The 13,519-nt window shown below is 39.1% G+C and overlaps 1 protein-coding gene across 1 annotated transcript in view; it reads right to left on the minus strand.

Annotated features, from left to right (window-relative positions):
• ASPG (asparaginase) overlaps positions 1-13,059 on the minus strand; it is a gene marked incomplete at its 5' end in the record, with an annotated part of 38,731 nt that extends 25,672 nt beyond the window's left edge. Inside the window, 5 exons of the mRNA XM_009867310.1 lie at positions 3,946-4,072; positions 5,130-5,213; positions 6,674-6,799; positions 9,217-9,328; positions 12,930-13,059. Coding sequence (XP_009865612.1) covers positions 3,946-4,072; positions 5,130-5,213; positions 6,674-6,799; positions 9,217-9,328; positions 12,930-13,059 — 579 coding nt within the window. The remainder of the gene's footprint in view (positions 1-3,945; positions 4,073-5,129; positions 5,214-6,673; positions 6,800-9,216; positions 9,329-12,929) is intronic.
• Between the last annotated feature and the right edge of the window lie 460 nt (positions 13,060-13,519).

A 13,519-nucleotide genomic window follows, 5' to 3' on the forward strand; every position in this document is an offset into this window, starting at 1 on the left:
TGAGTCTAAAAGGCAAGACAGCAGGCAAGTGTGATGCAAGAGCATCAGATTTATTCAGAATTGTTGTAAGCGGGCCTGACTGCCATGCAGGGGGTAAAAATTAGAAGACACCTTTTGCATTCTTGATCTCAAAGATTCCATCCCCCAAAAGAAAAAATATTTTCATTGCATTGCTAAGCTCAAGCATCTTCATTGTACTGAATAAACCAGCTATCTTGCAGCCTATAGTCACACGAGGGAGTAATCTCTTTTGTTAAAGAAAAAAAAAATTCTTGGGAATCACTAACTGTTCTTAAGTAAGAAACTCATATGCAAGCAGGTGAAGTACAAAAAGCTGTATATATCAGTGTTCATAACAGTTTTTTATTCTATGGATAAGAGTGACTAATTAGGGATATTAATTTTTGGCACAACACAGTAAACAGTAACCTGTTCTGACTCGGATGGCCTGAGCTTGTAAAGAGTTAAACTGATATAGTGTATTGCATTATGTAAATATGGATACAAAGCTAAGGAACAAACATAAGCTAGCTACTCCTGTTGTACAGCAGAAAGGTTTTGTAAGCTGCACACATAAAATAAAGAGGTAATGGCTATTTATACACTCTATTCAAAATGGCTCGGGATAGAAAAAATTGCATTATTCAAGGAAACTACATTCAAGATATTAAAGCCTTTTTTGTTTATTCTTCTAAACAAAACCATCGAATAAACAATACTCTGCTATTCCCAATCTCCCCCTCCCTACCACACACTACAGCTTTTAAAATTACAGCTCAAAAAATACATCCTTATTTGGCTTTACCCTCACTCATACAGAGACATACACAGTGATAGGGTTAGTGCAGAAAAAACATCAACCTGACTTAAAAATAAAATAAAATAAAAAAAGAGAAGCAGCTCTACACAGTTTAGAAAGCAGCAGGGAAAAAAACCTCATCCTTTTGTTAATCAGCGCCTATGCCACAATGCAGGTCTCAACTTATAATGGGAGAGCAGCAACTAAGAGCAACACCTCCCTTAGGAGTGGTGATTGAACTGCAAGTTATGAAATCAAACAAGAAATACAGCTTTTCATGACTGCAGAGCTCCAGACAAACAGCAATGCTTTCTTCTCATCCTTCTCTGCAGGTCTGCGGGCGAGCCCTACCATTATATAAGCTGCCCCGGCGTTCATTACAATTCACGGTGGCAGCCAAGGGGTGGGGAGCACAGGCCAACCTATGGGTGCAAATTCCTGAAGGAGGCCAACACACACAGAGACCCCCTTTTTTGGCAGTTTGTAACAAAACAATCAACACACACCTTTTTAAATGAATATTTAAATTGAACGGTGTTATTGCAAGAATCAACATGCCCACTTCCAGGGGGAAGAGGGCACCAAAAACACTTCAGTGAAGAGGGCTAGCACTCGCCTCAATCTGTAAGTGACTTGGGCTTTCTATAATAAATAACCAGAACTGCCAACCAGGTCATAGACTTGGCCAGTGACAAATAGCTTCTCTCTAATGAGACTGGTGGATAGACAAGGCCAAAAGGGCCTTCTCACCTGCTGCTGCTGCTGCACCATGTTTGCACACGCAATCACACGGGCTCTGATCGTCCCCCACACAAGTTATGTTTCTCATCATACAGTCCTGTATGTGTGCACCACTCCCAGAAGTTACATGCAGTGTGATGAGGAAAGTCCAGCCATGGTAACAAAGCAAGTTTCGTATTTGCTTCAGTAGGACAATCGAGAACAGAGGAGAGTGATCAGTTATGAAATATACTGAGTCTCTTTGCACATTTCAAGTGAAATAGTTTCCCTTGTCTCTCCTGTTTTCAAAATATGGGAGAAATAAGGCAAGGTCTTTTATTTGAAAAGCTTTATGATTTTAGAAATAGTTTTCGTTATTTCTATATCATCCATTTCATACAGAGATTTCCGATTCTGCTGCAAAAGTATTTCCCATTTGCACTGGCTTTCTTACTCATCTCGGGAGTGGGCTAGAATTTTTCACTTACAGGAGTTTCTTGTGCTAAATTCAAAGTCTTGAGGAAGCTGACACACTTGTCTAAAACTGGATAATGGGACTCTCAGGTTTTGCTAACACAGTTAAGGATCCATGTGAGAACACAGCCAGTTGGTGGGATCAGAACTCTACCGGGAGACACAACTGAAGGGGGAATGAGTTGAAAATGGCTATCAAAACGAAAAAGAGAGCTGCAGCGGGGGTAGGGAATTGAAGAGGACTAAGATTCTCCCTCTCCTCTCTGATCTGAAGTAGATCGTTGTTTTTATATGGTATGCTGAGCCTTGAACAGCATGTCCTTTCCTCGTTGCTGTGTACCAACCCATGATTCCATTATGGTCCCCACTCCCTCCATCCTGTCACCTCTCCCCCTCTGCTTCTCTGGAATTTTCATTCCCAGTTTCCTTAGAACCAGGAAGTCTGAAGAAGAGTTTCTGCACATGGCCTACTCCTCCTGGCACCCTCAGGCTGCTCTCCATAATGCTGAAGCAGCAAGAGTCAGCCCTGTCTACAGGAGGATTAAGACATATTATACAAAGTTGTTGGGGAAAAACCCCCCAAATTAAAAGATGCTAGATTTGTTTGGTTTGTTTTTAAAAGCCCAAGTGCTTCCTTGTCTCCACAAAAGCTTCATAAGAGGACTGTACAAGCAAACTCAACAAGGGAGACAGCAATGTTTCAAACAATTACTTTGGACAAAACAGAGCAGCACCAGTAGATTGCCCATAGTATAAACCCTGTTTTTTCAAAATGAAACAATCCTTCAATACTAAGACCATCATCTTGGATCAATGATGCCACCCTAACTGGTTAACCAACTGCAACAAATAAAAATAGAGCCTATCGCTCCATCCATTTTTAAATCAGAAATTCCCACTGATCTCAGTGGAGCATTCTCCTGAAAAGATAATGGGACCCAACATGGGCCAAGGGAAGTAGTTAATAACTTTCTCATTTTTCTACTATAGACAAGGAATCACAAAACAGTTCATTCAAACCCAAGAGTAATAGCATGCAATTTGCAGCTCAATTTCATTATTGATCAGTCAATAAACAGAATTTATTTATACCCTATTTGATGCACTTCATAAAAACGCAAGAAAGAAGATTCTCCCCAATTCACCACAACAATCAACTGACAGCATTTCTCTTAATTTCAGGTACACTGTTTTTGACCCGCACAGCAATACAACAGCTGAAGCACAGAATGTTTTTCGGCAACTCCTCATTTGGCTAGATTCCAAATGTGCATCTCTTCTCCCTTCTCCAAAGAAAGGGTGCCGTTTATCCAAGAAGGACACCAATGTGTTAAAGACTTTGCAAATGGGTACTGAAATTTTCATGTAGTTTTTCCCTTCCTTAAAGAAACAGACACCCAGAAATTATAGGGAGCGTGAGTAAGTCTGAGGAAAAAAGAACTTCACACAGTGCATATTCTAGCTCTGCTCATTCCAGTGTGCTTGCAGTTTAGAGGTCCTAAATATCCAGTAAAATATTTCACACGATGACATGCATCAAACAGAGAATCTGCTGAAGCAGCAAGTACTCTGCAATGACTCTTTTGCCTGATTTCAGAACCCAGCACAGTCATTAACAAGATTAAACTCTGTTCTTTCAGTCTTTCCTCCCTCATTTCTATCTTCAGAGTAAGTATTTTCGTGACACAGCGGCAACGCTCCCTCTGGTTAGTCTGGATCTTTAGTCAAAGTCAGTCTAGCTCATAACAATATAAATGCAGTTGAGTCACAAATTCTCAGTCTTAATAATATTTAAACAGTTTCCGAAGAGATGAAGTGCAGTCAAGCTACAAGGCTTTTAAAGATATTTGAGTTTAAAACCAGCATTTCAACTACATAGGCACAGATTTTTTCAGCTAGAGTTCTATTGCATGTGGCATAAATTATAAGGCTTAAGAGATGATGTTGCTTACTTGTAATATCAACCTCAGCATTTGCAAGTGGAGGCAGGTTAGGTGAGGAAAAGGCATTGAAACTCCCAGCATCCACCTTAGTCACCCTATTTCCCCTGTACAGTTTATTATAAAAATACAGGCACACCTGCAAGACAAGTAAAGAAACAGGTCTATGAATAAGCCAGTAATTAAAAGATTCAGTAGATAAATACTGTAGTCCGTCCTTTATAAAGTGTTTTCTGAATCTTTAAAGCAACTCAGAGGCTAGTAGATGTTTACAACTTGCAAAAAGAGTTGGCACATCCGTCACACTCGCTTAAAAATTTAAGAACAAAACAAGTTAAGAGCTAACTAGTTTCGTAATCCTCTCATGAGGCATAGTCTGAGAGACAGCAAATTTGCCCGAGCCCACTTAAGAGATAGAGGAAAGGAACAGCGTGGACTTTTTAAGAAGTTCATCAGTTATATCTAAATGCAGAGTCCAAAACTTTAACAAAAGGCCTGGTGAAAATGAGGACAACTTTCAAAAGAGTTACCACACATAATTATGTTCCTTCTCAAGTCTCTTAAAGTTTGTCAACTGGAATTTGAAGGAAAAGAGATACCTCAAAATTGTTAATACTTACAAAGATCTTGGCCAGCCAGCTATTGCTGTTGTCTTAAAAAAACTAGCTTTGGGGAGCCTGGTAGAAGTTAAATGAGGTGTAACCTGATCTGTTTTTTTCTCTGATTTTTGGGCTGCACAATACCAGCATCTGTAAAGACAGGGAGCTGAGACCCTGAGGGTACTTCCGTGTATATGGTATACCATCCTTGGCACTTTAGTCTTCAGGAACTAGAGCTAGAAGACAGCAGTTCTAGAGCAACTTTAGAACTTCAAAGTAACTTTCAGTTTCAAAAATTACTTACAAGTGTTTCAGATCCCATTTATTTGCAAGGGAACCTCTGATTTCAAGTCTGCTTCAAGCTACATTTCAGACTTGATAGTCTTTACAGATTGTATATGGGCAAAATGAGATATGACTTCTGGGAAACTGGCACATGCTTTGCCATGCAAGTGCCTATTACCTCAGCAGAATCCATTCACCTTCCTGTTTAAGTGCAACTCCTTACTGCCTACTGGATATTTTGAGTATTTAAGTATACGTCCTGACTAGAGGAAGAAAAGCAGCTTCTGAGATGGTCTTCACAGGCAAACAGACCTCAGGAATCACGAACTGCCCAGCGAACAGCAGTGCCCCCAGAAGGTTGGCTCGGCCGTCATTCTGCAACTCATATATGGGCACCTGAAGAGCAGAGACTGAAGTTACACACTGTACATTATGGAAAGCCTACATAGCAGAAAGAGTCCAACTTATGCAACATAAATACAGTAATAATTTATGTAACAATGATTTCTTACAACTAAAGTTTCCTTCTTCATCCAGACTATTTTAGACTGCAGCAGATGGCAGGATTTCCCTCTGTGCTTAACAGACTTTTATAATTTAAGTGCTTAAAAGCTAATATAGAGATGATTCTAGTGTGATTAAGCAGATTAAAAGACTGATTCAGGAAAATCATAAAAAATAGAAAGCAGGCACAGTTAAAGTGACTGAGCATGAGAGAAGTGATTGTGCAGAGAAAATGCAACAGCCCCAGATCATACAGAACTGCCACAACAGGCTTCACAACAGCTCTCTTGCACCATCTTTCCTCTTAGTATAGAAAAACTGAGCCAGCAGGTAATTACAGACAGAAAAGGACAAGATTAAAACCAGAGTTTTGGTCTGCTGAGTGATGACTACCATGCCTTTTCAGATTGCCTCTTCATTAACAGAGAGTCAGAGCTCCTTTCAGCAATGAAAAAAAAATCCTATGCTCCACTGCTAGATCATATGTCAGTCAGATCTCCAAGCAATAAAGCCAAAAAGAAAGTAAAACCTTGAATGTAATGTATCACAACAAGGCTGCCCCATGTCAAGACAGTAAGCGGGAGCCTACTCCTTCCTGGACTTTTGTATTTTGACTTCAAATAGACCACATGCGAAAGTGAAGTATTAGATGGGGGAGGGGAATTTTATAGCACAATGTTTCATCTCTCCTTTGTGATTAGAGCTGTATTTTTATGCTCAAGCACACTATTCTAGTAAGACAACCCTTCCCCCTCAGACAATATGCGAAGGGCTGATCTCCAGCTAAGGGAATGAAAATTAATAAATGTAGTCTTTAGAGGAAAGGAAACAGACCACGTTGGATGCTTTGTGAAACAGAAACGATCAAAAATGCATCTAATGCTTAGAGATTATTAAAACCATTATAAAGAATGGAACAATGAGTAACGTAAGATGGGATAAACAACTGATGAAGTAAAACATAAAAGCTTCAGAGCTTTAAAAGAGAAAAAAGACAGCTAACAACCAGCAGCCACCTGAGGCTAGAAAGATGCTTCTCACATAAACCGATTAATACACAATGGCCAACGACAGGCTCTTGTATCTTCCTCTGAAGCATCTGGCCCCAGCCATAATGAACGACTGGTCCGATTTGGTACTGAGTTGTAAAGTCATTAATGATAAAATTATGGGGCAGATCCTCAGCTGGTGAGCCCGTCAATTCTCACTAATTTCTATCAGCGCTGTGACCATTCACCCTGGACAGAGGTCTGCCCTTCATTACTAAACTATACAGTGATAATCAGGATGCTACCTAGTTTTGCATATAAAAATGAAAAATATGGCTTCTGACTTCAAATTAAGTCCATTACCTGAGATCCTGTCAGAACAACAGTTTTACCCAGGTTCTCGCACATGAAGGATAAGGCTGAAGCTGTATATGCCATGGTATCAGTGCCATGAAGGATCACGAAACCATCGTACTTTTCATAGTGCTCCTGGAGAGGGAGAGACAGTTTCCACATTGTTAGAGCAATGCACTGGCAACAGCGAGGTGCTTACGGCATTACTTTCACTGATGCAAGCAACAGCATAATAAAGTGAGTACTACACATGTAATTCCTCCTAAAGTTATCCTGTTTTCAGTTTAAATACAATTAAGGGTTAACAGGACACTAAGCAGAGCCAGTAATTCTAATTATGGAACAGTCAAAGAGATGCTTCTATGTATACATATTAATGCAGCATTTTTAAACCAGAAGCCTGCTAATTAGGAAAAGCTTAGCAATGGCTTTAAACAGGAATGTTAACATATGCAAATTAGTCGTATAGTCTGATTTCTTGTTGCTGCTTTTACTTTAGGGATTACACCATTTACAGGAACAGATTAGGCAAACCAAGGCTATCATAACATATAGAAAAAACAGTCCATTTAATCTAAGTGGCACGCAGGCAAATTGCCAGTGTAAGAGTGCCCTCTTCTGCTGAAAAGTCATCCTTTCTGCACCAGTGTGTGACTTCTGCAGCAGAAAAAGGCGAAGAGGATTCTTCTTGTTCATTAATTACATACACCTGCCAGTTTTTGAAAAGTCCCTTAGAGTATCAGGCATGCACAGCTGCAAAAAGGAATTTTATAATAATTTTAATCTATATACAACTCCACACAGGAGTGGTTTTTTAATGCAAAGCCATCGATTGCACTGCGCATCATTTTGGAATAAAGTCAGCTGCTGGCTTTCAGAGGAAAAAGGAACTGGTTGCTCTATTTTAAGAGTGATGCACACAGTAAACACTGTAGTGAGAGAAACTGATGTCCCTGATGTAATTTGGGAAAGGATTACTTGGAAGTCTAGGCAGATACATACGAAGTGCCAGTGTTAAGAAAAGAAGAGGTTTTGCCAAAGAATTAAATGAGATTTATTTTTAATTACACTTCTTATGCCACAGTAGGCACCCACACTTGGCATCTCCTGATAAGGTCACCTGCAAACTCACCTGCAGATTTCTACTTGTCCTTTTGCTACTTCTTCACTGCTACTCGTGCCTACATGTTGCTGCCTACTGGAAGTTTCAGGGGATTTCTGCTTATCTCTAACAAATTAGTCAGCAGAACAACTGCCAGTGTTGCAAGACCTTTCAGTGAGCCAAACTATAGCGTGATGCAAAAAGCATGCTGTAGTTATGCACCAATGCAGCCACATGCTAAGTAATTTTCAAGAAGGACTGAGATCACAGAAATAGCAATCGCTGCGTTCAGTGTACAAGAAAGAAACACTTTCTTTTGGTAATAAAACTAATGTGCTGTTAAGGAAGAAAGGTGAACTCTCTCCTGCTCAGCATGGGGATTACCACCTTCTACTCCTGGCCCTGGGCTGTTCCCAGCTGCACTCCTGCTCCATTAGAGACTCCTAAATTTCAGCTCCACCTCTTCCCTGCCCTGGCAAGAAGCACTCAACAGGAGGAGCACGATCCCTAGTATGGTGGTTTCAGGTTTAGAGGACCTAAACCTGAATCTTCAGCATCATTCCCTGCATTATTATCCTGTTTGTGTGCAGTGCTACAGCTGGGTCAAAGAAGGAAATTCACACTATAAAGCCCACTATCGCAGAGCGAGCAGGAGTGGAAGAGCAATATCTTACTATCTTACTTATCTTAATATCTTACTTATTTCTAACAGCTACGTATGAATTCCTGGTGTGAAGTGTTTGAAATGGTTCCCACTTCTACTTTCTTAAAAGCAGATGGCTAAGCCCAGACATGGGGACAGGAGTAGAGAAATGCTGATTTTCAATCTAGGGAAGGATATAATGAATTTATCTATATATGCAGAAATATCTAGGGCTATAAAATTTTGCAGTGTGGGAAACTTAAACGTAGTAACATTTTTTCTACTGGCTGCAAAGCCAAAGCTAGTCAAGTCCATCAGTGTCTAGAGTAAGAAAGGCACAAAGACATGGAATTATTTTCTACTATTAAGCTATCTGAACACTCAAATGATGTGTAACCAAGCAATCTTCAGTTAAGTCACCTACACCTAAAGGACTTTTTTCAATATTTTTTGACAGTGACTGCACATCAATGTTTTAGACCATATCAAGCTACAAATTACACACCTTATTCAATCATAGCTGCAATTTTGCTATTTATTTTCTTGTACAGAATTACAACACAGCTTATCATTGGAAGAACTACATAACTTCAATGACTGCAACATCTTCAAAGGAAAAAACATTTGGGAATCCTTGCAAGCACAGTACTTGTTACTTTGCAAGTAATTAAGCAAGATACACAATATTTACTTTTTAAGTAAACGAATACATACCTATAGCACTATTGAATTGTTTTATCTCACTAAGTATACTAGATATACAGCTGGTTTAAGTAACAAACAAATTCTTATCCCACACCATAGTACCTCAAGTTTTCTTGCAATTTTCGCCCAGTCATCTGGCGTCATGTTGGAAGAATCAAGCAGCGGTGAGAGCTCCAGGATTGTGTAAAAGATTCTTTTGTTTTGCTTAGAGACACTACAAAGAAAGAGGATTGGAAAAAAAAATTCTTAGAGTTAATACCAGCTCATCATATTGAACTTTTTCTCTAAATCAACAGTTTTCACTCTTTTCCTCCCCATCCTCAAAGTCTACGGCAAAAAAGTGGTCTTAAATTTAGAACATTAATTTCCAGGTTTAGAAATTCACGGCTTGATGTGGTTTAAAACACAAATCCCAAAAAATTTAATTTAATAATAAACATAATTTGGGAGGCAGAGATGGACTGGCAAAACTAAAGACAGAAAATTTACTTTAAGTTTGGAACCGAGTTTGAGCAAAAGTCAATGCAAAGCCTTAAGATTTAAAAATGTTTCCCAAGCTGCTGAGAGGAATCTGTAAAGCTCCCAAGGTTTATAGAGGGTAAGCAGAAGAATTGCAACAACCTTCTGATCCTTTGATAAATATAAATAGATACAACCTAAATACTCTTTCCTGACACAAAGAGTATCTTCTCTTAAAGAGTCTTATGACTGCAATTAATTTTTGTGGCCTTCAGAAGACCCACTCAGTTTCTCTGAGCTCAGATTTCAGAAAAACCTCCCATGGTTAGTTAAGATCTTCAAGTGAACTGTTGCCTTTGCTAGTAATAGGCTAATGCTGTAAAATCACAGTCCCAGCCTTGTCAGGCCTGTTGTCACCTTGTTATGAAAGTTTGCTATATGGTACCAGGTGTCTCTTGTTATGAGTTTAGGCATGTGATAAGAGCAAATATTTTAAAATACTGGCATAAGCTGTGAACAGAGGCCTCAGGACTATAAACAACTCACTGACGATCAATTACTGGCCACTGAACAAGTGCAACCTTGGCAGCTGGGACAAGACTGATCTAAGTACAATAAAAGTAAGACAGAGCAACTATGCAAGATGAAAAAAAAAAAAAAAAGCAAGCAATCAAGCAATAGGATAAAGTACCTGTGTGTGACTGAGGAACATAAAACTGTCAAATGTCACACACTCTGTAGCCCAGCGGATGAAAACCAAAGATTAAGAAATATCTAGACACCAAAACAGCTTACAAAGTACACCGTCCCAGATTTGGAGGGGATGTATCAAAGGCAATGATGGCCATGGAATCACAGAATCACAGAACCGTTGAGGCTGAAAAAGAGCTCTGAGATCATCAAGTCCAGCCTATGACCCAACACCATCACATCGGCTAAACCACGACACATCCAGCCTCTCCTTAAACACCTCCAGGGACAGTGACTCCCCCACTTCCCCGGGCAGTGCATCCCAATGCCTGAGCACCCTGTCTGTGAGGAAGGGCTTCCTGAGATCCAACCTAAACTTGCCCTGACACAGTGGGCTTGTCCTAGCTCTAAGCGTGCTGTCTGCTCACCCTGCCTCCAAGGACCACAGGTGTCCCTATCTCCACCTGCCTGTCTCAAGAAATCCGACTCAAGGACCTGTGCTTTGCCAGCCCTGTGAACCGCACACAGAGCACGTGTTTTACTCCACAAAACATGCTCAGTCCCCACATGAACTTGCTAACCTCTTAGATTAAGGACAACTACACATAAATACAACTTGGCCATTAAGATTCGGAATAATAAAGGATCCCTGCTACTAGTATTTTCTGCTACCTTTCTAAAGCTTGGAAGAGGATAGAAAATCCATCATTCTCACCCATTCTTACGTTAGTTGAACCATGTTCCTCTTAGTAACACAGTGGCCAATGAGGAGCTAACAGTGAGTGGAACAGCTCTGCCCTTCCTTGGCAGGGCCATCCACATGTTTAACAAGACTGGAAGACAGTCAAAGGCTATAGAAAAGACCAGAATACTTGCATGGATGCGTAGAAGTTCCCAAAATAAGGTGCTTAGAGCACAGAAAAGGTGATTAGCTTCCCTCAGCATTCACAATAGTGTTTTGTTCCCATTTGCTGTTTTTGTATGTATTTATAGCAATATAGAATATGCAAAACCAAGAGTTAATTACCAATTCATCAGCTAATAAAATCTGCAGACCCACTCCCCTCATGAGACCTGTAAAACAGCTGTGTACAGCAAAGAGAGCATTTAAACAATGTGCACTTTCATTCATAACTAACTGACATCGTCTACCTAAGAAGTTAGACTTCATACGAAAAAACTGCCTCATTGGATATCACATTTACACATACTAAGAGTAACTTTGGAAATCAGTTGAAAATCTGTGAAAAGAAAGCTCCCCTGAGAACATGCTGTTTCAATAAAACATGACATACCAACATCAGAGACCAGCCTAGTCTACAACTTTTGATGTCTCTCTCTAAAAGAGGTCATTTCGTTATTCTTACATCAAGGTTATCACACACATATACAAAGTTCACAAAATACTACTATTTTCTCCCCTCAGAAACTGACAATATTTCTCAACTGCCTAGTTAAAGAATCACTCAACTAGCACAAAAGAGAAAATGGCAAATTGCCAGGACTAACCTCCAGAAACAGCACTCAGCAGTGCCAGAAAAACAAGATTCTTTTTCAAACCTCATTTTTTTATATGATTGATTGTATTAAGCTTATCTGCTCTTCATGGAAAAGATGTGTACATTTAGGACTCAAACAAGTGCATTAGTGTAGTTTCATTATAGTTCAAACCCCTTAAAGTATCAGTTACAAGCACAGTATAGTAACTGAGCTAAATTTTTGTTATTATAACCATCGTATGTAACACAAACTATGTTCACATCAACATTGCTCCACTGGGAGTCCATTTCTTTTCCCTTTACCCCTTTTTCTGCCATCTGCCTTTTAAGCAGTAACTTTTAAAAGCTTTATCGGGATGCCTCAATACAACACAGAAAGAAACTAACAGGCCTTATATTTCCTTTGTATATTCCAATTTTCTACTTAAAGATTAAAGAATATCTACTTTTCCTATTACAGTAAAACAGCTATTGTCCCATTTATTTTTGAATGACTGTAAAATCACCCTTTGTGCAAAGTTAACATGTTTACAGGGGTACAGTCATTCATCACAGCTGGGGAATATCTCAAATTAGCATACTGCCCTCTAAATAAAACCTATAAGCTTATTAATCATTGCCCAACAGTTAAGAAGCAATGCAAATTATAAGCCCATTGCTTTTTATCATAATGTTGCATAAATTTTAGAAATACAATCAGCTTTTAGGGTTTTTTTAAAACCAGAAGGCCTGCAGAATTAAAGCATGATGCCTATTAATAGATGCATTAATTAGATGTTACTTTTCCAGACATATGCTGAAGATAATTCACACAAAGCTGAATAAAGAATTTTCTTAGTTTCTGTAGAACATTTGTATGTTTGCACAGTAGTATACTAATATCCAAAACAAGAAAAAAATGCAGGACCAAGCTGCCCAGAATGGTTACTTATTGCCTAATTTAGAAGATTTTTTCTCAAACAGTTGTTAAGACACTTCATAGCAAATATATCAGAACAGACATTTGCTATTGTGCCAGACATTGTAGGCTTTTTCCTTTTAAGCCAGTTTAAGCATTCTTGCTAATCTCATAAAGGATTGTTCACACTAAATGTTCAGAGATGCAATTATCTACAAAATAACAAGATAACTCCTAACCCCGCTTCTCCCCGAAGAAAACGTACTTACGGGAGGACCAGTGTGTTATCTGGAAATTCATGGAAGCTGTTCAGTTTTGTTTCCTGAGCATATGCTTCATCATGCAGCATTGGCATTGTTTTCAAGCTGCTTACTAATTTATTGGCCTCAGGAGCAAGTCCTTAAAAATAAAGAATAAAGGAAGTAAATAAAGGAGCAGGGATGGAAGGAAGGAAGTGGCACAGTAAGGTGGGAGGAAATGAAGCTACACAGCCCATCCTTCCAAAATAAATTTAAAGTCTATTTCCAGCTTAAGAATACGAAAACTAAATACAGCAAACAAATCTGTGTGCAATTAATCTTGTCTTTACTTGAAATAAATAATGTTACGAATCTCCTCCATATCAAATATTTATATTTCACTTATTTTTAATTGTTGCTTGTGTGCAAACAGCCATAGGAAAAAGCTACCATTCTGTTTTACATTTGCCATAGCTATTCTCTACCTAGTGGCAGAAGATTCACAAAACTCCAAGCATTATTTTATAATATAAAGCTGTGATATTTCTACCTAGGCTTCTTAGCCTAGAGCATTCTTGGCACAAACAGTATAGTATGACTATGTCAGAAAGCTGCACGTC

Source organism: Apaloderma vittatum, unplaced genomic scaffold (genome assembly GCF_000703405.1).
Source record: "Apaloderma vittatum isolate BGI_N311 unplaced genomic scaffold, ASM70340v1 scaffold36513, whole genome shotgun sequence".
Taxonomy (NCBI): Eukaryota; Metazoa; Chordata; class Aves; order Trogoniformes; family Trogonidae; genus Apaloderma; species Apaloderma vittatum.